We start from the raw sequence: 25128 nt of genomic DNA on the forward strand, positions 1-25128 counted from the left end.
CTCTTCTGACACTGATTTAATTCATGCAGAACCCATCTATCCAGTGTCTTTACCTTGCCGATTTCTTTCAAATTGTCCAATATTGTTGGAATAGTAACATCCAACCTTGCTGCTAATTCATGCGTGGGTTGAGATGGATTCACTTCCACTACAGCTTTTAGGTCATCATTATCTACCTTGGTCTCGGGTCGCCCACGTAGCTCATTTTCAAGATTAAAATCACCAGAATGGAGCTTCTCAAACCATTGACATACTGTGCATTCATTAGCCACATCTTTCCCAAATACTTCATTGATATTTTGAGCTGTCTGTGTTGCATCAGTTCCATGATGGAACATAACGTGATTTTTGACTTATCCATGGTTTCACAAAAATTGCTTTTAAAAAAAAGTGAAAGATAATCATAAGCTAAACTGTGCATTTGAAAGAATGAGGATGTATCTTCACAATAAAAATGAAACAAAAAGTATCAAAGTGAAATGTCAGAGATACTAGTTGCCAAACTTAGTACTTATGGAAATTGGACATTTTTCATACTTAACAACCTAATAGTTTCTATGGCTGGCCTGGGGGGACAATGAGTGGCCAGAGACAGGAGAGCAAAATGTCACAGAAAAACTTTTGCTTTTGAGGCCTTCATTTTCAAGTATCATTTTTCTGAGCCCCAACAATTTCATACCCTACTTTTTAAATAAGTAAATCTTTAGGGATTTAAATGATCTTGGGTAGATTTGCCATTTAAAATTAAAGGCTTTTGAAGAAGAAAGTAAAGCATTTGAAAGCCAGATCTAGTCTTTTAAGCTAAAACCAGAATTTATTGCTCATTCTGCCTTCACTCCTATCTTCATTAGGCGGTAGAAAGGAAAATGTAAAGAGTTTTCAGGTTTTATTCTGAAATTTATGAAAAACAGAAGGACTGCTGGCCTGCCACATGCCACTTGTCTCTAATCACAGACATTCGGGGCACCAGCTGTGGGATGGCAATGAGAAAGCATTGCTTCCTGTCTTTTTTCAGAAGTACAAGCTCATCATTAGCTTTCCTGCTCCCTGCACTTTCCAGATCTCTGGCCGGAAGAGGCAGGCCAGGGGTGTTTGCTCCACATCCTCAAGAGGCCTCTTAGCTTGCCAGCTGGAAGCTTCTGGTATCTAGCAGGTGCTGATCTCAGTCGAGCACTGGAGGCCTGCATGTGCTGACCGAGCCAGTGATGGGGTCAGAACCCCCATGGTAGGGCTGCTGTGTTGAACTCAGTGTATTAGTTTGCTAAGGTTGCCATAAGAAGTTTCCACAAGCTAAGTGTAGCTTAAACAGCAAATTCATTGCCTCACAGTTCTGAAGGCTAAAAGTAAGAGTTTTATTTTCTTGTAGTCTGGAGGCTAAAAGGCCAAGAGATCAAGATGATGGTAGGGGCTGGATATAGTAGTTCATGACTGTAATTCTAGCACTTTGGGAGGCTGATGTGGGAGGGATTGCTTGTGGCCTGGAGTCTGAGACCGGCCTGGGCAACATGGTGAGATCCCCATCTCTACAAAAAATTAAAAAGAAAAAATTAGCCGAGCGTGGTGATGCCCGTAGTCCTAGCTGCTCAAAAGCTGAGGCAGGAGGATTGCTTGAGCCCAGCCCAGTAGTTAGAGGTTATAGTGAGCTATGATCATACCACTGCACTCCAGCTTGGGCAACAGAGTGAAACTCTGTCTTTAAAAAAAAAATAAAAAGGTGGTAGCGGGGTTGGTTCCTTCTAAGATTGTGAATGAAAATCTGTTCTATGCCTTTCTCCTCCTGGCTTTTGGCAGGTCGCTGGCAACCTTTAGTGTTCCTTGGCTTATAGATTCATCACCCTAGTCTCTGCCTTCATGTTCCCGTGGTGCTCTCCCTGTGTGCCTGTGTGTCAAAGTTTCTCTTTTTAAAGGACACCAGTCATTGGATTAGGGCTCACTCTGATGACCTCATTTTAACTTGATTACCTCTTTAAAGACCCCATCTCTAAAAACGGTCACATTCTGAGGTACTAGGGGCTAGGACTCCAGCATATCTTTTTTGGGGGAAACACAATTCAACCCATAACATTCAGGAAGGATGAGACTCATGGCATTTGTGATTACAGCTTCTCTGTATAGCTGCAGGGCCACTCACAGGGGTCCTGTGGGGAGTTGGGTCAAAGGTGGGAAGAAGGGAGAGTTGGGACACCTGCTGATGAGAGTAGGCTTAAAGTGTTCCATCCCAGGGGGACCTTGAGGTCATTGTACAGGGGCCCAGACTTCAGTTTCCATCCTCACAACGTGGCAGAATTCCTGAGCCTCATGTTGTGAATGGGGATACAGAACTGTTTAAAGGGAGTGCAGATCATCTCTTTGCATTGTTCCCTATCATCTGTTTAGGAAGGTGGGAGAGTCCCAGGGCTTGCAGAAGCTGGGGCTTGGGGCATGGTGATCTTAGGAGGATCACAGCAGGCCTCCCAGCTGCAGAACATAGAAAGCTCTCATGTGCCAGGCTCTGGTCAGATTCTGGAGTGGGCGGCTGGTGGTTGTATTAAGGAGGCAGAGTTCAGTCAGATGTAGTGATCATTTGTGGTATATACAATTTAATAAGAATATGAGCCCCTTGTGAGTGGGGGGTGTGTTTTTACTATCTCTAGTGTCCATTGTGGTACTTGGCACTCCATAAGTGTTTGTTGAATGAATTATTGCTACATTTATGTGTGCAATTTTTTTTTTTTTAACAAATACATGATAGAGACGAAGTAGAGATAAGGCACCTTTTTTTTTTTTTTTTTTTTTTTTGAGACAGAGTCTTGCTTTGTTGCCCAGGCTAGAGTGAGTGCCGCGGCTCACAGCAACCTCAAACTCCTGGGCTCAAGCGATCCTCCTGCCTCAGCCTCCCGAGTAGCTGGGACTATAGGCATGCGCCACCATGCCCGGCTAGTTTTTTCTGTTTTTAGTTGTCCGGCTAATTTTTTCTATTTTTAGTAGAGACGGGGTCTCGCTCTTGCTCAGGCTGGTCTCGAACTTCTGACCTTGAGCTATCCTCCTGCCTTGGCCTCCCAGAGTGCTAGGATTACAGGCATGAGCCACCACGCCCAGCCGAGACGAGGTGCCTTTTAGGGGAAGGAGAGCCCGCTCCTTGTCCAGGGTGTGGTGGTTATTTTTTAGAAAGCCCTTATCAGTTAGCAATGTATTAATGATTGGCTTAATAATACCCTGTGTGTGTGTGTGCGTGTGTGTGTGTGTGTGTGTGTGTGTATATGAGAGAGAGAAAGATTGATCACTTGAGCATACCACCCCCTCCTTACTACACCCCCTGCTTTTCCTGCAGAGTTCTTTATAAACCAGTCTCAGAAGTGTCATACCATCACCTCTGCTGTGTGCCCTTGGTCACACAGACCAATCGTGGGACAATGTGGGAAGGGACTACCCATGGCCATGAATATCAGGCAGTGAGGAGTGTTGGGGGCCATCTTGGAGGCTGCCTTCCAGATCTTTCCAATATTTATATAGCCTCAGGGTCTGGAATTAGGATGGATTCTAATACTACTTCTGGCAGTACTATTTTTGCTGTTATTTTCCCCGTTCATTATATATTTCTGTTTAATAAGAACAAAATCATTAAGTTTTTTTGGTACTTGGCTTTTTCAGCCAACATTTTATTTTAGCTTTTTATTACAGAAAGTTTTGAAGTTCAAAAAGGGCAAAGAACAATAAAATGAACTTCCATGTACCCAGCACCCAGTTTCAACAGTTACCAATTCATGGCCAATCCTCTTTCATCTATACCTCAGTCACTCCCTCATCTTGTTATTTTGAAACAAATTCCACATATAATATAATTTCATTGCATATATTTCATTATATGTCTCTGAAAAAAGGGAGTCCTGTAAACATCACAACAATACTAAAAAAATAATAATCTTTAATAACATCAAATAAAAATCTAGGATTCACATTTCTCTTATTGTCATATCCTTTAAAAATATTTTTTAACGTTTGTTTGAATTAGGATCCAAGTAATGCCCATACATTGCAAATTTCAGGGTCTTTGTGTTTTATTCTTACTGTCTTAGGATTTTGGATTAGAAAGTTGGCCTTGGTTGTTTCATCCATCCCCATCTTTTTACAGAAAATTTGCAAAGGGCCATATGGCTGGTGTATTTAAGATTAGAATCTGGACCTTCTGATTATTACTCTCAGGTGCTTTTCACTTTAAGCAGAAAATGTTTTAAAGGCATGCCTTTGCAAAACAGTTCTCTATCATTTGGTTCCTCTGCATATTTTAAGCAATGACATGAACACAAACCCTTATTGCTTAGACTTGGGTGTTCAAATGCAGAAGGTCATGGTACCTTTATCCCAGCTACAAAATCCTGCTCAGGGCTTATGCGGTGGCCCTAACCACTGTTCTCCCCTTTTGTCAGCCTTTTTAAAAGGTTAGCTATGAGGCATGTCTGTAAAGTAAATGGTGCTGATTTTTCCTACAAACAACCTGAATCTCTCCCAGTCTGGTGCTCAAAAATTGCTGTTTCTTACCTAGCCATTCTAGAGTTCTGGCCTGTATATACTTTTCTGAGTATATATATATTCTTTTCCTTATATCCTCAACAACATGGCCTGGAAATCACTCTGTATGAATTCATGGCGATCTTCCTCAGTCTTTTTTTATACTGTTGGATTGTTTCAAAAACGTTTCTAATACTTTGTGATTTTGGTTCTGTATTTTAGGAATTTTTTGTAATAGTTGTACTGCCTGAAGCTTTGGGAGGCCATGGCATTGCTTTTAGTAGAAAGTCACTGAGGAGGAACTCTTAGCTTAGCATGGGAACAGAGTTTTCAATGTGTGCTGTTTGTCTTTTTCGCAGGTTGATTGGCAGTGTTGCCATTCATGGGGCTAGATCTCCTACCTCTTGATGGGCTACGTTGGGATTTGGAAGAGAGCCTGGGCAGGACTCAGTGTTTGACACTGAAATCCAAAAGAATTCTGAGAATCCTTGCCATGAACTCATAGTATATGATTATGGGTGCTTTTTTCTGTCTTCTGCAGGCCCGTCAGCTCATCCTGCAGTATGGCTTAACCCTCAGTGACCTGGATCGACACCCAGAGGTAAGACAGAGAGTTAGACTGCTGTGTCTGTCTCCGTTTTTTTGGCTGTCACTTGTTTATGGACTCTAGATACTTTTTCAGGTATAGGGAAAAGGTAAGTTAGTCATACTCACTTTTCTCCTGGGACCCTGAGTATTAATCCTGGCTGAGGTCACAAGTGGAGAAGTGGTTAGTTTCCAGTGTGTCTCTGTGGTTTAAATCTGAGGACTTGGTATGAGTGTAGTGAAGGGGGAGTAGACAAATCGAGGGCTGGATCTAGGCCTTCCTGAGGTCCTTCTGCAGAGGTATCAGCCAGCCCACAGAGCTTACCTCTAAGTGGAGGTGAGAAGGAATCATCTGAGGCAGTCATGGACATTTGAACACAGATTAAAATGAAGTTTCCTGGTAAAGACTGTTAAATACAGGGGCAGCCCAGAGGAGGCTGCAGTTGGTGTGGGTGAGCAGCACCACCCACCATCCTGGCTGGCACTTTCTGAGCCATTATTATGTATCCAGTTTTGTGCTAAGTGCTACTGCATTAAATTATTTAGTCTTCACTATTCTTGGGGGTCAGTACCATAATTTTCCCACTTTATAGATTTGAAAAGACACAGAGAGGGTAAGTCATTTGCTCAAGGTCACACTGTAAATAGCAGAACCAGAATTTGAACTCTCTGGGTGCTTCTGATTCTAGAGTGGTGCTAGTTATAATAGAAGAATTTTGTGGGAAGAGGTAAAGTTTGAACTGAGCTGTAAAGGCTGGGTGGCGAGGGTAGGAGAGAACATTCCAGAGAGGGGTGGATGGGAACCACAGAAACAGTTCCACATGGGCATGTGAGCATATGTGGACACTGCTCAGACTGGCTGGGATGATTAGGACAGAGTGAGCGGAATGTGCTGGTGCATGGTGGAGGAGGGCGGGGGAGAGGGCAAACAAGGCTGGATTGGAAAAGTGGGATGGGGCTGTGGCAATTAGAAAACCAGGCTGGCGTCAGGACTTGATGATGGTCTAGTAACATGTGTTGCTGTGGTACACATGGGCCTCCGAGGGGTAAGAACTATGGGAAGGACCTACTGGAAGATTTCTATGGGCAGAGCCTGGGGGACAGGCTGATCATCTGTTCAGCGGCTGTGAGGAGAGTGCTTTGGGCTGAAGGTGGGTTCAGAACCTAGATAGAAAAACTTGCCACCTTCCAGATCTCAGATAATCCCCAGGGTGCAGCCCGGCCCAAGGGTTAGTGCAGGCTGGGGGAAGAGCGGTGCAGGCTGTAACTTTAGGCAAGGGCCAGAATCTGTAAAAGGATGGAAACAAGCATGCCTTGCATGAAATTTTGTAGGCTTTACACCTGTGCCACTGGCCCGAGCAACTTAGTAACTGCAGCGTGAATAGAATTTGTACCCTGCCTACTGCTGTTTTTTTGTTTTTTTTTTTTTTAAAGTTCTTGAGGTTCCTGCATTGTCCATGCAGACTACCATGAGTGATGAGAAATGTGTAACTTTCTTGATTTTGATTTTTGAAAGATGAATGAACCCATTTGCCCCCTCAACTGCTTTTGGAGCTGGTGGTAGAGCATCCTAGTAGAGGGAGTGGCAAGCCCAGACAAGGTGGGGTCTTAGTGGGAGTGCCTCAGATAATTTCCAATTCAGGAACACATCAAATGTCTGTCAGCTTCTTCATATATCTCTTCATTTGATCTTCATGTCCACTTGAAATTGCCTGTGAATTTGCTCAAAATTAGTACAGAGACTTTTGAATCAGTTTTTCTTGACTTTTTTACCCACCCTCTTGGCTATTCCACCCCCAATGGAATTTAATACCACATGTATACTGTATTGGCCCTTTGGAGGGCCAAAAATCATTGTAAATGTCTAAGTAAGATCTCTCCCCACCCCCAAGAACTAATTTTTGCCTCCTGGGGCATGATACCACCCACACTGAGAATGCACGTTCTAAATAATTCCAGCTTGTCCACAGAGAAGCCCATCAATGGGAAAAGAGAGTATAAAGTCGTAGGTGAGAGCTATACCCAGGTTTGAGTCCCAGGTTTGAGACCCAGGTTTGACTCCCAGGTCCTGTGCTAGTTTCCTAGTGACTCTAGTGGAGTGGCTTAACCTTTGGAGCCTCAGTTTCTTGATTTGTTAAATGGGAATACTGGACCTAGCTAATAGGGCTGCTGAGGATCTCATGAGCTATTGCATGGTCAGGGTTAGCATAGAGCTTCCCCTCAAGAGAGTTCTTGGCGGTTTGTATTAATATATCTTCTCCCTGACACAGATTGACCTCGCCATCGATGGTGCTGATGAAGTAGATGCTGACCTCAATCTCATCAAGGGTGGTGGGTGAGTGTTGTGGAGACTTTCTTGCTAAAGACTATCTGCCAGTTCATCCTTAGCAAAGCAAGATGGGATACAGAAGGAGCAAGTTGCTGCTGCGACATACATGAGTTTGTCTGTTTGTCTTTCTACTAGGATGTTGATAGCATATGGCCTTAGACCAGCCTGGCATTTCTGGTCATTAATAGCAATCTGGTGACAAGGAACCTGGGCCTCTTTAGTGAGCTCATTCATCTTAACCAGTTCTCTGTGGATCTGCATTCTTCTGCTGATTCAAACTTTAAAAACTGTCCAGGCCAAACCAAAATCTTATTAGGCTAGATTATTAGGTCTGTGGGCACCAGTGTGTGACCTTTGCTTTAAAGCTGTGCTTACCTCTGAGAGCAGTTAGGGATGTCAGTCATTCATTTGGAAAACATTAATTGTTTCTTAAATGCTGATTTGCACGGTAGGGGATGGTGAGTTGAAAAAGGTGATGCCCTGTTCTGCTGATTCTTACATAATTGAGCAGACTAATGAATGATGCAACATTTGTTTAAAGTCACACTTTATTTTTAAAAAGATTTTCTTTTCTTTTCTTTTCTTTTCTTTTTTTTTTTTTTTTGAGACAGAGTCTTACTCTGTTGGCCGGGCTAGAGTGAATGCCGTGGCATCAGCCTAGCTCACAGCAACCTCAAACTCCTGGGCTTAAGCAATCCTCCTGCCTCAGCCTCCCGAGTAGCTGGGACTACAGGCATGCACCACCATGCCTGGCTAATTTTTTCTGTATATATTTTTAGTTGTCCATATAATTTCTTTCTATTTTTAGTAGAGATGGGGGTCTTGCTCTTGCTCAGTGCTGGTCTCGAACTCGTGAGCTCAAACGATCCACCCGCCTCTGCCTCCCAGAGTGCTAGGATTACAGGCATGAGCCACCGCGCCCGGCCAAAAGATTTTCATATGTGTTATTTAATCCTCTTGACTGCAGATAGGAGTTAGTTTAGCTGCTTAGCACTAGAGGTAGGCCTGGACCCAGATCTGCTGATTCAATGATCGGGGCTTTCTCCTCTCTGTCACCCTGACTGTCAAATAGTTGATTGGGCATATTGTTCAAAGCTTGCCTTCCTCAGTTTACAGATCCCCCCATTCATGCCATGTCTATATGACGTCTCCCTAAACACAAAGCTTCCTCTCAGATGCGTCTTGGATGGGATTATGCCTGGCCTGAATGGGAACCATTGTCTGCTTTCTAGGTTTCTCCCAGACACAGGCTGATATTTCTGTGGCCCATTTACTAGAAACAGCATGATGGGATTAGGGATGTCCTTTTAAACATTAAAAGTTACATTTCTCTTTAAGTGCCAGGATTGAGTGGATTTGGGATTTCTGTATCTGACCTTAGTTCCCAAATCGAGATTTTTATCGTACTCTTGTATTCATTTGCTTCTTTTCTATCCACAGAGGCTGCCTAACCCAGGAGAAGATCGTGGCTGGCTATGCCAGTCGCTTCATTGTGATCGCTGATTTCAGGTACGGTTTCTGGCATTCTGAACTGCTGACTGAAGAGGTAGATTAGATCCCCAAGCCTCGTTCCTGTTTTATAGAAGAGGAAATAGAGAGTTGGAGGAACTCCCTGATTTTCTCAGAATGATGGCTGGGACTTAAGAGAGTTGCAGGGAGAGCTTATGTTTTGCTTCCAGGCTGAAGGTAGAAGTCGCTAACTGATTCCATTACCCTTATGCTGAGTCAGGATCTCCAGTCTTATTTCATGTGTCCAGTGGAAGGGGGAGGAAACAGCTTGCCACCCTGTTGACAGAGCACACTTCTCGTATCGCTCATGAGATCCTCACAGGTGGCCTCAGAGGAAGCAGGGTCCGCCCTGCAAGTGGGCAGTGACTCAGCACACCCTGCTTCCTCTTGGGTGACTCATATTGTGGACAGTCTTTGAGTGGCTCTCATATTCTCCTTCAAGGAGTTGAGTAGAAGGCACTTGCGCTGCATGTTAATTTAAAATCCATGTATGTGTGTGTATTCACTTACTATGAGATAATATAGCTGTAAGAAGAGCCTAAATATTAAACACCTATATACCCGCGAGCCAGCCATATCAGATTTTAACATTTTTGTCATACTTATTTTAAGTGTCTCTTTTCTTAAATAGTAAAACAGCCCTGTGTATACTGCCCCTGATCACAGTGTTTGCCCTCCCACCATCTAATTAACCTCATTGCTGAATTTGGTGTTTGTCTGTGCCATTGAGCTTATTTACTTTTTTTTTTTTGAGACAGAGTCTCACTCTGTCGCCTGGGCTAAAGTTCTGTGGCATCAGCCCAGCTCACAGCAACCTCAAACTCCTGGGCTCAAGTGATCCTCCTGCCTCAGCCTCCCGAGTAGCTGGGACTACAGGCATGCGCCACCATGCCTGGCTAATTTTTTTTTTTAATATATATTTTTAGTTGTCCAGCTAATTTCTTTCTATTTTTAGTAGAGACCAGGTCTTGCTCTTGCTCAGGCTGGTCTCAAACTCCTGAGCTCAAACGATCCACCCGCCTCGGCCTCCCCGAGTGTTAGCCACCGCGCCTGGCCTCCATTGAGCTTATTTACTTTTGTTGTGCTTCTTGACTCTTTCTTTCTAGGAAAGATTCAAAGAACCTTGGGGATCAGTGGCACAAGGGAATCCCCATCGAGGTCATCCCAATGGCCTACGTCCCAGTGAGCCGAGCTGTGAGCCAGAAGTTTGGGGGTGTGGTTGAACTCCGAATGGCTGTTAACAAGGCGGTAAGTGGCCAGATTGAGGCGGAGGTGTTCTGGAGGGCACTGGGTTCTCACTGTGCTGTCCTTCCCTCTGTTCCAGTTAGGTGCTCTGCGCCTCCACCAGGCAGTTGGCTTTTATTTATTTACTTTTAATCGACATACTTATTTTTAGAGAGTTGGCTTCGTTAGTTTCTGTAGTCAAACTCATGTACACACGACCGTACTTAATACAGTGCATAGCCTCCATACAAGGGGGAATAATTCTTTCCCTGTCCTTCAGGGTCTGACATTCTTCAGGTGTTCTGACCTTTATACCAAAGGCCTGGAACACCCTGGTTCACAGCTGCTTAGACACTGGCTTTGGGGAGCCTCACTAGGGCAGAAAGTTTTTCAGTTTCCCTGGTGTAATTTTCTTTTTTCCTCCTCTTTTCTCTCATTCTGTGGTTAAATGTGACAAGAAATAGAATTTCCTGGGGCGTGTGAATTGTTCTCCCCAGGAATACACTCCAGACAGTTAGTCCAAATGTTTCATGTTTCCCTTCAGCTTCTAAAGTGGGTTACACAGAATTTTTCTCCTCCCTACACTTAAATAAATAAAAATAATAATCCAAAAGCTAACTATAATTACATGTATAACTGTATAAAAAGGTTGGAAGATAGAGAAAAGATCTGTAATTTTGCCCTGAAACATCTTTGTTTTGATATGTTTTTTCCCGATTGTTCTTGTGACTTAAAAAAGTCACAGTCCTAACCCTGGTGGTTGTACAGTGCTCTGACTGACATTATGTGACTCATATTGTAGCTGATAGGCCGGGGGCTGGAGTCACTCCAGGCAGAGTCCCAGCCGCCTGCCTTCACGGAGTGTTTACTGAGCTCCCCGCCTTCTCGGCCAGTCTGCAGGGGAGTCCTGGTGTGCTTACCTTTGACTTGGTGTTCTGTCAACAACTGTGTTCTTAAGCACTCAAATCTGCTTTTCTAGTATCCGAAGCTGCTGAGGAATTCTGGATTAATTAACTAAAACTACCCTCTGCCTGTTTGACCTCAGGCCCTGTTGCTGTTCTCCCTGTCTTTTTGTTGGGACTGCCTGATGGGAGGGAGGATGTGATGGCTGAAGTAGCATTGTCTTGTTTCATACGATTGATGGTACTTAATGTGAAGCTATGAGAATATTGTGTGATGTTGGTAATCTGTACTGTTGCTGTAGATTTTCACTATAATCACAGCTAAGACTCGTTGAGCTCTTACTGTGGTGTTTATGTATATAATATACGTAAGCTGTCTTATGAAGTATGTATCATCCCTTTTTTGCAGTTAAGAAACTTAAGGCTCACAGAAGGTAATGGCTCCTCTGAGATCTGTACTTATGTGGTGTTAAGACTCAAATCCAAGCCTTTCTGACTGCAAAACTGTTCGTTACTACTTCACAGCACGCTTTCTAGAAAGCACAAAGTGGGAGCACTGTTTGGAGCTGGTTAATTAGGATGCTTGGCTTTGGTCATCTCCTTCACTTTCCTGTCCTTCTCTGTCTACCTGTGTCTATATACTTGGTCAATGTGAAAATTGTCTTCTAGGGTCCTGTAGTGACAGATAATGGGAATTTTATCTTGGACTGGAAGTTTGACCGGGTACACAAATGGAGTGAAGTGAACACAGCCATCAAAATGATCCCAGGTAACACAAGTGGCATGCACTGGGCATATACACCCATGCCCTTTAACTGTCTTCTGCATCTGGCCACAGAAGGCATGATGGACTTGGGCTTTGTAAGACTTGATTAGAAAAAACTTCCTTTATACCATATTTGAGTTTTTAACTTCACCTCCTTTGGCTTCCCCGACCCAGAACAGTTGTTGCTTACCTAGCAGCTTTGCTGCTTGTGCGTTTCACAGCCTGTTTGAGTGGGATAGTGCTGAAGGTCATGGAAGTCAGAGGGGCCTTGCTTTGAATTAAGGCCACCATCTCTGGGTAGAGGCTTTCCTTCCAGGAGCTGGACTGCCACCGCTTTTTGTGGGCTGTCTTTTTAAACATGGAGGAAAAATGGCTCAGTTCACCCACATTCATAGGATATATACCAGGGGCAGGATGCCGTGCCACGTGTTATAGGTTATGTTCTATACAACATGGAATCTGGACCGGGCGCGGTGGCTCACGCCTGTAATCCTAACACTCCGGGAGGCTGAGGCAGGAGGATTGCTCGAGGTCAGGAGTTTGAGACCAGCCTGAGCAAAAGTGAGACCCCGTCTTTACTAAAAATAGAAAAGAAATTAGCTGGACAACTAAAAATATATAGAAAAAATTAGTCAAGCGTGGTGGCACATGCCTGTAGTCCCAGCTACTCGAGAGGCTGAGGCAGAAGGATTCCTTGAGCCCAGGAGTTTGAGGTTGCTGTGAGCTGGGCTGACGCCACGGCACTCTAGCCTGGGCAACAGAGTGAGACTCTGTCTCAAAAAAAAGAAAAAAAAAAAGAACATGGAATCTGTCCTCAAAGAGAGTTGATGTAAACCTGGGGAAATTTGTGTGTGGCTATGCAGAAGAAGCCATGTCTACAAATAGGATGGAAGGGGCTAAATCCTGTTAGAGAAACACTGAGAGTCTAGAGTGCTAGAAGTTGCTTTTGGGGAGTGTGAGGAAGTTCTATAGTAGAGAGGAGGTTTCTGACCTATGTCTTAGCATACCATAATCTAGACACTGTGCTAAGTGTTTAAAAATGCCTCATTTGATTCCCACTTTGATGAAGTAGTTATAGAGGAGGTATACACAGGCTGAGGAAGGTTAAGTGATTTGCCCAAGGGCTGCGCCACCAAGAGGGAAACCGTAAGTTGTTGGTCTTTAGATCCTAAATGTTTAATCCTCACTTGCTGAAGTGCCAGGTGAGGAGAGTGTGTGAAATGAACATTTGGAACAGTGGAGAACCTCAAATGCAGCTTGTGCCAGGGTATGAAGGAGTAGGAGACAGGGTAGGGCCCCAGGTGAAGGCTGGGTGAGCAGTATAGAGACAGTTAGGAGTCTGGAGCCCTACTCTAGGCCAGAGGATATACTGGGGACTCCTTTGAATTGGGAGGATTCAAAAGAAGAGGCAGTCTTTTTTTTTTTTTGTTTATTTGTTTTGAGATAGAGTCTCGCTCTGTCACCCAGGGTAGAGTGCAGTAGTGTGATCATAGCTCACAACAACCTCAAACTCCTGGGCTCAAGCAATCCTCCTGCCTCAGCCTCTGGAGTGCCTGGAACTTACAGGCATGCACCACCATGCCCGGCTAATTTTGTCTATTTTTAGTAGAGATGGGGTCTCACTCTTGTTCAGGCTGGTCTCAAACTCTTGACCTCAAGCGATCCTTCTGCCTCAGCCTCCAGAGTGCTAGGATTATAGGTGAGAGCCACCCCGTCTGGTCAAGGAGGCAGTCTTGAGAGGTATCAGTCTCTTAATGATATTGAGAGACTAAGAGTTTCACTGGGAATATTTCATGTCATGGAATATTCTTGGGCCAGGACTGGCTAATGAGGCAGATAAAGTCAGTTTAACAGAGCAAATTCTGGAGTAGACTGTCTAGATAAGGATCCTTACCCAGGAATTCTCTGGCAGTATGGACTTTGAGCTGTTAGTTAATATCTCTATGCCTCAGTTTCTTCCTCTGTAAAAGGAGTAACACTCATAACTACCTCATAGGGTTGTTGGGAGGATTACATGAATTAAAACAGTGCTTAGCACACAAGGAAGTATTTATTGAATGAATAAATCCCCAGGAAGAAAGGCACTATCTTCACCATTAATTAAATATACTAGATCCTAAGTTATCCATGCTAGTTGGGATTGAAAATGGTGTGAATATATGCTGTGTAACAAAGAGCTAATTCTTCCAACTCTACGGTCTGTTACTTTAGTCTTCTGTTGACAGTCTTTGTAATTGATTTATTAAGTCAAAAAAGGAGTGAATTATACTCATTCTCTTGTTATCTTTTTTTTTTGTTCCTTTAATGCAATAATAGAAATAAAGTGTTATCTTTTTAGTAGAAGAACCGAAGAGCCAAGAAGGCGGGTGGAAGAGAAGATGTAGAGGTCGCTGTTAGTAAAATAGGAGAATTTGCCTCTAATGATACCATAGACAAACCCAGGGGTTCAAGGAGAAAACAGCTCCCCAGTGTAGGTGCTATGTAGGTGGATTTCTCGCATTGCCCACTAGGTAGCTCCCTTGTTCCTGCACAGACTTTTCTTGGCTTATTGAGACACTGAGATGTCCTTTGTAAGGAAATTTTCCTCATGCTTTGCTCTCCACCTAAGTATGTAGAGGTTGCATCTAGAGAAGTTCAGAGTTTTATTAGGAATTGAGAGTGAGGAAAATGACAAAAGAGGCTAGCTGTTAAATCATACATGGTATCAACGGACCATCAGACTAGTTTGTTGTCTCTTTTCTCATTATCTCTTTTCCTGATTTAGTCTAGCATCAAGGGAGGAGAAGCAAGTATCCCTTTTTATCCCTGCCGCCCTGCCCTGGCCCCATGTGCATTCATATGCAGTGTGTAAACACTTAGAGAACGACTCCCTTGGATGTTTCATTGGGTTCCGCCCAGAGCAGAGCTACTCTTTATTTATGGGCCAGAGCTATCAGGGTTCCTTCCTCCAGTTTCACATTTAGCGTCCACTGTTCTTTCCACTGTATTTTATTTGGGTCGAGGTGGGGGGGGGGTGTCAGTCACTCCCAGCATCTCAGTAACTCAGAGAGGTTGCTCTAAGATTACACCTTAGACTGCTGCCATTCATCTCCGCTCCTTATTTTTAAACCCTTTTCTGAACCAGATTTGACTTCCTCTTGGATCAAATAGAAGCTTTCACCTTGTATTGCAGAATTTTGGAGAATGATGGATCTTGGCTCCTTTGTCTATCTTTGGGGAGGCTCTAGTCGTGTAGGTGCTGTTTGGTGCCAGGACCTTTTATGTTTCAGTGGCTCTTCTCTCTACTCTTTGGCTTTCCATCCCTGATAGATGAATCACTGCCTTATTTTATTTGTTTATCGTGAGCTGTCTTTGGAAGTTTTATTTTACTTATCCTTTTGAATTTACGTAGTTCATAATTATGAGTAAACAGTAGCAAGTCCCCCTCCCCCCCATTTTCTAGCCAATTAGTTACCCTACCTGGAGGCAGCCAAAGTTACCAAAATTGTGTGGTGTTTTTGACATGGTCTTCCTTAAACACACAAATTGAAACTCCCTCTGGCCCACCCCTTTTTATACAATTGACAGCATACTATGTACGCGTTCTGTTTCCTGCTTTTCCCCATCTTGGAGATTATTGCATGTTGGTTCACAAAAGAGCTTCCTCATTCTTTTTTTTTTCCTAAATAACTGTGTATTCCATTTTATGGCTGTGTAATATAATATACTTAACTAGATCATCATTTGTGTTTCTAATCCTTTGCTAGAAGAGAATTACTGAATGAAAGGATAATTGTATCTGTGATTTTTGCTAGATGGTGCCAAATTGCCCTGCACAGATTGTACCAATTTACCCTTGTACCAGCCCTCCAGGCACATCAGTGTTATCTCACTGTAGTGAGTGCGTGTGTGTGTGTGTGTGTGTGTGTGTGTGTGTGTGTAAATATTTTTGATAAAGGTCTCATGTAGTTGTTAATTCTCATTCCTGAATAGTGTTCCGTTGTTGAATTTGTGTGTGAAAAAAATGTTTATATATCCATTCTGCTCTTGATGGGCATTTGGATATTCTGCTTTTAGCTGTTAGGAAGAGTGCTACTATGTATATTTTCGTATCTTGCTGACCATATGTATGACTAACAGTTGTGTGTCTAGAGTTGCTAGTGGTTAGGTACGAATGTTAGGCTTTATAAGATGTACTCACAGACATTTTCCAAAGAGGTTTCGGAACGAGTTGACCCTCACTATCAGTGTGTAAATGTCTTTGCATCCTAGCGAGGTTTTATTACACTCATTTCTGATGAGTGTGTAGTGATAGCTTGTAGTTTTAATTTGCATTCCCCCTTTTTAAAATCTTATTTATTTATTTATTTTTAAAATATGGAATGTTTCACGAATCTGCGTGTCATCCTTGTGCAGGGGCCATGCTAATCTTCTCTGTGTCGTTCCAATTTTAGTAAATGTGCTGCCGAAGCGGGCACTTGCATTCCGTTTTGACTGATGAGTTTGAACACCTTTTTTTAAAAAAAAATGGTTTTGGCCATTTTGGATAGTTTCTTTTGTGAAGTACCTGTTGAAGTCTTGCCTATTTTTCTATTTGATTGTCTTTTTCATGATGATTTGAGGAGTTGTTTATATTTTTTGATGTGGTCTTTTGACAGATATATGGTCTTGCAGATATCTCCTCCTGGTCTGTAAGGAAATCTTCGAAGGCTGTGTGATTGAAAATAACGGGGGACGAGGGTGCTTAGAGTAATTATGGAGACTCTATTTAGAAAATGACTTGCCATCTGATATGTCTAAAGGATGGAGAAGAGCCAACCCTTTGAAGTACTTGATGATGACTAGTCCAGGCAAGGAACAGCACAAGCAAAGGCCCTGAGGCAGGACAAAGCTTGGCATGTTTGAGTACAGAAGGAAAGCCAAGGTGGGAAGGGAGATAGAGGTGGCAAGAAGAAATAATCAAAATTTCTTTTCATTGCTGTGTGGGAGAGGAAGGCTTTAGGTTTGTTATTTGTGCATTGTCTATGGCAGTTGTATTGTAGTGACCCTTCAATGCTTGATTCTGTTTTTGCCTTGGTGAAAACTTAGCGCTTGTTTCTGTCCTTTGTCCTCCAGGTGTGGTGGACACAGGCCTGTTCATAAACATGGCTGAGAGAGTCTACTTCGGGATGCAGGATGGCTCAGTGAACATGAGGGAGAAGCCTTTCTGCTGACCCTGCAAGGAGCAGAGCGTGTTCACCTGGAGTCTCCAGCTCACAGCCAGCATGGACAGACCTCTCCAGGAGCCTTTGCCTTAATGTATCTGTGCCAGGGTGGACAACTGGCAGGGTGGGGGGTGGGGGGGTGTTTAAATCCGGTCTTCTGAAGTATTGTTATTAAATGTCTTTTTAAAAAGAGAAATATAAACTTATATTTTTACTATTACAATATTGCTTTTTTATAAAGTAGAACTTGATTTCATGTTTTATATGAAACATTTACCAAAAAAAGGACGTGAGTAGGGGGAATAGTCTTTAAAACCTTTGACTTGAGCCTGCTGATTAAGCTTCTGAATACTGGATTTGCTGAGAAATAAAAATCAAAACCTTTCTTTAAGCTGGTAAAATGGAGGGCCCAGCCAGCAGTGATCTCCTGATGCCTTACTGGAAACTTTGTTTACTTGTCTGCCGCTCTCTGTTTTGTTTTGAGTTAGTTTTCATTGTAAGCACGCACAATACCTAGTTACATCTTAAGATCAGGTTTACAAAAGTCTGCTGGGTAGAACAGTGTGGTGTGGAGTGACTTGGAATGTTAGCTTTCAGGGAGAAAATGTGGCTGTACTTTTGCTAAGATTGAAGGGTTTCTCCAGATGCCTGCTGTTGTAAGTGGTTGGCCAGAAATGTTTGCCATTACTGCCAAAGCACTGATGTGAAATGTGAAATATTTGTTTCTTTAATGATTTCGTTGTTAATATTTTGTGTGTTCCTTTATTATTACTTGCATGGTTTGGCATCAGAAGTCATCACCTCTTTATATTGTTTGCAGATTGAAATAAAACAGTGTGGTGCCATTTTGACTCTTTGTCTTTACTGCAGAATTTGAAGTACCACGGGAATCCGTTTTGCTCACTCACTTTACATCAGATCTTTGCTAAGGGGTAGAATTCACTCAAGACATCTAGAACCAAAGAATAGATAACTACTTGCTTTATTTCTGGGAGAGCTATCTTCCAGATAGATCAGTTATCTAAGGAAGTATGCTAGAGACCTTTGTCAAGCAAGGTATTAAAAAGTTTCCCCCCCCACCTCAAATTTTCTTTGTTAATGGAGGCTAATACAGGTGAGCAAAAGTCACAAATTATCCTCAAGTCTCATATTAGTCAAACCTTTTTTAATCATGGAACCTGATATGCAGTAAAACATACCAGGTAACCTGAATTTCCTCTTTATCACCCCCACCCTGTGATCTTTAGACAGTCTGCCTAATAAGCAGTGAACAGCCTCATAGGGAGAGGAAAGGCTGTGACCAGCTCAGAGGTGATTCTAGATGTTGTTAAAAGGTCTTTATGCTGAGAGTCCTGATTTCCCCTGTGCTAGCTTTGTACAATACTTGAACAGTCATTTCCCACAGCTTGCCCTCTCTTTTGAAGCTTGGATTATAACTTTCAAACCTGTTGGCATCTAAATTCCTATTAAATCAAGGTGTAAGTATTAAATAAGGACTGAGCATTAAGGAGGCTTTTTATTTCTTTCTCAATTCCTTTTTAAGCCTCAGGGTGCTTTTTAAAAATAATTGCCTCACATTCTCAGGAAACCTGTTGTTAGGAGCTCTTTAGTTTTCTTTAAGACCCACTTGGTTTGGGTGATAATTTTTATACAAAATGGGCACTAGATCTTAGCTGAGAAACTTGATAGAACTAATTTTTGAAATAATCCTCCAAAGCTCCCATGGCATGGATTAAATTTAGGAATAAAGATAAACAACAAAGTAGAACTGAATTTCAGAAAAACACCTGCATGCTCCACATCACATGTAAATTTTCTGTGGGTTTCACAGGCATTCACACCTGTGACTGAACCGCAGTTCTTTTGAATGTTGACGTTAGGTTTTTCTTCTCTTGAAAACAAAACACTTGCTGTGCTTTAGGTATACAGTAAATTGTTCTAGAGGTAAATTTTGATTGAAGACTTTTCATTAAAATTGTTTTTAAATGTGATCTTGCTGGTGATAAGTTGGATGGAAAAAACGGTTTTCTTCTGCATGATCCACATGCTTGTTACATGTGATCAATCTGAGGGGCACAGGGTGAGCTGCAGATTTGGTGTTGGGAAAGATTTATGACCAAGAGAAGCTGTCACATTTCTGGGAGACATCAAAGAAAAAAATCACTTGGATTTGAATAAAATCTATTCAATTTTATTTCAGCTAGAGCGTCTCACAAAGTTTTATATTCATTTATCAGACCGTTTCTGAGCTCCCATCATGGGCCAGTTCCTGGCGGGCACTAGTGAGAGGGGGAGGACGGGACGCAGGTGAGGCAGATCCTCTCATGCTCCAGGTGTCTCCACCCTCGTGAGCCCATGGGCAAGTCGACAGAGGAAGGAATGCCACAGTGGGGGAGAGGTCATCGGGTGACTGGTGAGAGCTGCCTACCTGTTGCCATTGCTAGCTTTGTCTCCCTCAAAGCACTTTTAGCTAAAGTTAAATACGGTGCCAGTTTATGGCAGAGAGGCCTGAATAGGGTAAGTCACTTAGTCACAGATATAAAGCTGGATAGTGACCAAACCAGCCTGGAACCCCTGGTCTTCAGGTGGGGGGCGGTTTGTAGTCTCTGGGAGGATACTCACGTTGGCCTTGAGAAGTACCAGGGATGCCATATTGTAACCTTGTATGAGAAAATTCCAATGGATACAGGCAGGTTTCAAAGAAATGCTAATTTTAGAGTAATCTTTTCAAGAAACAAAATTTTGAGGAAAGGGACTTTATTTAATGTGCTGTTTTTAATGTACTATTTCAGTATTTCAACCTTTTAAAGTCAGGAAGGGGAAGGGGTGAGCTATCACGTTTGAACACTTACTGCGTGGCAGGCACTATTCTGGGCCTTTGTAAACTCACTGCAACCTTATGGTGTTCTCTTTTTTTTTTTTTTTTTATTTATTTCAGCTCATCATGGGGGTACATAAGTTTAGGTTATATACATTTTCCATGTCCCACCCATCCCCCCGAGTCAGAGTCCCAAGCGCGTCCGTTCTCATTCTCCAGACAGTGCGCCTGGCACTCATCATGTAGTCATACCTCCATCCCCTCCCCCCCCCCCCACCTCCCCGGGTCTGCACCTTCAAGCATGACCATTCCCCAGAGGGTGTGCAACACACTCGTCATGAAGGCATACACTCACCCCCTCCCCCCACCCCCCATCCCAGTCTGATATCCAATTGGTATCCTTCCCTGATGTACATTTAGGTGGTGTTCTCTTAATTTGTAGAATGAGAAACTCAGGCTCAGTTCAAGTAACTTGGTCTCACACTGGCAAGCAGGCTGGACTTCTCTGGTTCTAGGCCTTGCTCTTACTTCAGGGTGGTTATAGGGCTTAAATAGTTTGTATTCCTTAGTTGTGTCCGTCTGTTGGAACTTGAGTCACAAGTAATTTGTTAAAGTCCTGAAGTTGGCGGATGGTTTATTGTGTGTGTGTGTGTGTGTGTGTGTGTGTGTGTGTGTGTGTGTGTATGCACGTGTGCGCTCCTAGTCTCATGGTTAATCCTATATTTATCAACTTGTGTATTCTGACGAGCTTTCTTTAGTGGGAGGAAGGGGTAGAGCATTGCACATAACCTTGGGTGGGCCACAGAAACGTGCCCTTTGTAGAAGTCACCCTTATTTGTCACTCTGGAACGAAGCTGGACAACCATTTATTTCTCCTCTCTTGTGCCTGTTTCCTTTCCCTGCTTTCCCCCTGTGATTCAGGCACAATGGCAACCATAGGCATTGCTAGCCTGGGAATGGGCATTTATGACGAAGGATTGTTAATTCCCTTTAGCTAAAGACCATGTAGGCGCACACAGTTGAACAAAGTTAGATTTACTGACCCACTGAAAGGGAAATCACACGCCACAGGGAGCTGTGGGTGTTTGGAGTGTTAAGACTTAGAGGGTTTGGGTTCAAGGCAGTGGGGCTTTGCTCTGGATTGGATGCTGTCAGGAAGCAGGAGTGATTCTATGATTGGGTAACTTTAATAATTACCCAGAAGGTAGGAAGAATGGAGTGAGACCAAGGCTGGCATTGGTAAAGAAGCAGCAGTTACTCATTAATGATACTTGGTAATTTTTGTGAGTTGGACAATGATTATGTTTTGTCTGTGATTATGGTCTTGTTTTCACCTTCATCGTGGTCACAGAGTGGCCTTGTCTGAAGTTGATATTTTGTGAAATTGTTTGTGTTCAACAGAACACCAGGGACTAGCTGTGAGTGCCAGGCCAGCTTGTAGCAACACCAAGGCCTGACTGACAGGCCAACTCCCGATGTCAGGGGCAACATCTCTTTCTGAAGAGATGGCTGACCCCAGGATCCAGAGGGCCTGAGCATTCTACATTCAACTCTTCCACCCACTCTAACTGGCATCGAGCACTTGCTGTGTACTGGGCACTGGGGTGGGGGAGTTAGGTCCAGATACCCTATGATGTGGCTCCAGCCCTCAGACTTCATTGGTGCCATGACAACCACTCCTTGTGACTTTCTTCTCAAATGCCTGACTTTGCTCACTTCCTGTCATACCTAGCAGCTGTTGCAGCCAGATTTAGGATTGCATCAGCCTTCACTCCACTAACCCAGTAATCAGATGAAGCTTTTTAACATGAGTTCAGTGCCTTTGCTTTTTTTAGTAACTGAGTTGTATTGCAGGGCAGCAAAACACTCCAATATAGCCTAGCATTCAAATGTGCTCAAGTTGGCCTCAACAATAAACATCTGTAATGGTGCTTTGAGAGAGATGGGGTGTGACAGTTAACGTGGGCAGTGGAGTGGAGGACGATTCCAGAGAGAGAAGGAAAAGTTTTCTCTGGAAAGGCAACCCCAGTGTCTGTGGACAGGGCATTATCCAGGCTGATGAATAAAATAAATTCGGTTCATTTATTTTTCCCCATCCTGTTGTGTCGAATCACTGCGAACCATCTCTGCTCAGTAGAAAGTGGGAGAGGAAGCAGATCTGTCTCGGGGAGCTCAAGTCCTGGCTGTGTGTGCATCTCTGTCAGTCAGTCCCAACCCAGTGGCGATAAGATCTTTGAATGTCCCCCTGATGACAGAGAGCACTACATTTTGAAAGAGTTCCCAAGTGCAGGGTTATCTCAACCTGAGTGTCAAATAGGAGAGTGATGCTCATCGTCATTTTATTTCAGAAGCTGTTCTTACAGGAGGGAGAGGCCAGTCTCTAGTCACTGGTGAGTTCTGAAGGTTCAGAGCTGATAGCTGAGCTTAGCTGCACTTAACCCTATTCCTCTGTGCCCGTGATGCTGCCTCCCGTTTCTCTGCGGGCCTGTGAGCGGCACCCACAAGGTGAGAGCTGCAGGGAGCTGGCACTCAGAGCAGCACAGGTATGGGCAAGAACAGCACTGCCCAGTAGAAAGGCGAGCCACGTAATATAATTTTAAATGTTCTAGTCGCCACACTAAAAAGGTTGAAAGAAACAGGTGAAATTAATTTTAATAAGACATTTAACCCAAAATATCTAAAACATTACTATTTGAACACATAATTAGTATTTCACATTCTTTTTTGTAGTAGGTCTTCAAAATACTATGTGTATTCACTTCAGTATATCTCATCTTGGACCGGCCACATTCCAAGAGCTCAGTAGCCACACGTGGCAAGGAACTGCAATATTGGGCAGATCGAGCATTCAGGGGGAACTCTGGCATTGCCCTTGTTCTGGCCTATTTAAGGCTCCTCTGATTTCTTGGAGCAAGCCTGGAGTTCTCCTGTGGTCTTAAGACGTTTCCTAGAACCCACAGAGAGTTGAGTCAAGGGGAGAGCTACAAGGGGGTCCATCGGTAGCCCCAATTTGAACTGAGATCTTCATCTCCTCTTCAAGCAAACCACCTTCTTGACTTTAACTCCAGGAAAGCAAATGCCATCCTTTCACCTTCTAAGTTAAATGATTATTTTAGTTGGGATATACTATTTTTTTTTTTTCTGAGCCAGGTAAATATGATGAAGATAGTAACCTAAGTTTGAAATCCCATTCTTCCATTTCCTAGCTTTTGGGGAACTAATTTCACCTCAAAGCTTAAATGTCCTCATTGTAATATGGATATAATAATATTACCTCTTGGGGTTCTTTGGAGGATTAAATGAGCTAATTCATACCAAGAGTTTTAGAATAATTACTGGCACATAAAGCACTTAATAAATGTTAAATTACCATTAGACAGCCATGGATTTATATTTTCTAGGTTCCCTGGGATTAAGAACATTGGGATGTGCAAAGTGACTTGCTGAAAATAATGGGGTACATGATTGGGGGAAACCATGGTCTGAATCCTGGGGACATGAGGACTTACTGCTCCCTACTTTTGCATATATATGATATTTTCCATAACAAAATTCTTCTTAAAATGGCATGCCAAATTTTGTTCTGGAATTTACTGAAGGAAAAATTGTTATTATTTTTTTTTTTGAGATAGAGTCTCGCTCTTTTTGCCCGGGCTAGAGTGCCATGGCATCAGCCTAGCTCACAGCAACCTCAAACTCCTGGGCTCAAAGCAATCCTTCTGCCTCAGCCTCCCAAGTAGCTGGGACTACAGGCATGCGCCACCATGCCCGGCTAATTTTTTCTATATATTTTTAGTTGTCCAGATAATTTCTTTCTATTTTTTAGTAGAGAGGGGGTCTCACTCTTGCTCAGGCTGGTCTCGAACTCCTGACCTCAAGAGATCCTCCTGCCTCGGCCTCCCAGAGTGCTAGGATTACAGGCGTGAGCCACCGCGCCTGGCCAAGGAAAAATTATTGTTATAGTAATTGCATATGCCTGTGTGATGTGCCATCTTGGTTTACTTTTTTTTTTTTTTTGGAGACAGAGTCTTGCTCTTTTGCCCTGGGTAGAGAGCCATGTCGTCAGCCTCGCTCACAGCAACCTCAAAGTCCTGGGCTCAAGCAATCCTTCTGCCTCAGCCTCCCAAGTAGCTGGAACTATAGGCATGTGCCACCATGTCCGGCTAATTTTTTTCTATATATATTTTTTAGTTGTCCAGATAATTTCTTTCTATTTTTTTAGTAGAGACTGGGGTCTCGCTCTTGCTCAGGCTGGTCTGGAACTCCTGACCTCGGCCTCCCAGAGTGCTAGGATTACAGGCATGAGCCACCACGTCCAGCCCATCTCGGTTTACTTGAGATTCTGTGTGTGTGTGTGTCTTCTACTTGGGGAAGTCAGGGAAAGCCTCATAGAGTCGGTGGTCTTTTTTTTTAATTAAAAAATTTTTTTTAATTTTAAATTTTCGAAATTTAATATTGGCTTTATTGAGATATAACTCACATACTGTATAATTCATCCATTTAAACTATATACTTTGGGGGATTTTAATATATTCACCATAGTGCAACCATCACCACAATCAATTCTAGAACTTTTTCATCACCCCAAAGAGAAACCTTGTCTATTAAGTCATTCCATATTTTCATCCAATCCTCCCCCTCCCCAACCCCTAGGCAACCATGAATTCACTTTCTGTCTGTATAGATTTGCCTCTTCGGAGCATTTAGTATGGATAGAATCATACAACATATGGTCTTTTGTATCTTGCTTTTATTTTGCATAATGTTTTCCAGGTTCATCCATTTCTGTTGCAAAAATCAGGATTTCATTCCTTTTTATTGTAGAATAATATTCTAATGTACGGGTGTATCACATTTAGTTTACCCATTCATCAGTTGATGGCTATTTGGGTTGTTTCTACTTTTTGACTGTTACGGATAATGTTGCTATGAACATTCATGTACAAGTTTTTGTGTGGACATATGTTTTCATTGTCTTTGTTGTTTTTCTGTTCCTTCTTTATTTTCTTTTGGTTTAAATAATTTTTTTATCATATCATTATAGTTTTTCTTCTTTTTACTATATATATATATATACACACAATATGTATATACACACACCCCCCATATATGTATGTATATGTGACTTTTTAGTGGTTCTCTGGTTGCTGAATTGTGAAGGAAGAGCAGGAGGCCACCAGGCAGCAGTGGTGGGTGGGAAGAGTGAGGTGGAGAGGAGCATCCATGCAGGGGGGACAGCATGTGCCAAGACAAGGGTCAGTGAAGACGTGGTGGGTACAGGTAACTTTGAGGAACTTTGATGGCTGACAAGTGATGCTGGCTTT

At 43.0% G+C, this 25128-nt stretch overlaps 1 protein-coding gene and 1 non-coding gene across 3 annotated transcripts in view; one reads left to right on the forward strand and one right to left on the reverse strand.

Annotated features, from left to right (window-relative positions):
* Positions 1-17831, forward strand: part of RPIA (ribose 5-phosphate isomerase A) — a 41934-nt gene extending 24103 nt beyond the window's left edge. Inside the window, exons 4-9 of one of the 2 annotated variants that reach the window (XM_045550053.1) lie at positions 5030-5089; positions 7344-7408; positions 8843-8911; positions 10018-10159; positions 11707-11806; positions 16898-17831. In XM_045550053.1, coding sequence (XP_045406009.1) covers positions 5030-5089; positions 7344-7408; positions 8843-8911; positions 10018-10159; positions 11707-11806; positions 16898-16995 — 534 coding nt within the window. In that variant the 3' untranslated portion in view covers positions 16996-17831. The remainder of the gene's footprint in view (positions 1-5029; positions 5090-7343; positions 7409-8842; positions 8912-10017; positions 10160-11706; positions 11807-16897) is intronic. The other variant, XM_045550052.1, reaches the window with a different exon arrangement.
* Positions 16154-16260, reverse strand: LOC123637545. The gene has a single exon (XR_006734914.1). It is a non-coding gene; the product is annotated as a U6 spliceosomal RNA (small nuclear RNA).
* Positions 17832-25128: the final 7297 nt, after the last annotated feature.

Source organism: Lemur catta, chromosome 4, assembly GCF_020740605.2.
Source record: "Lemur catta isolate mLemCat1 chromosome 4, mLemCat1.pri, whole genome shotgun sequence".
Lineage (NCBI taxonomy): Eukaryota > Metazoa > Chordata > Mammalia > Primates > Lemuridae > Lemur > Lemur catta.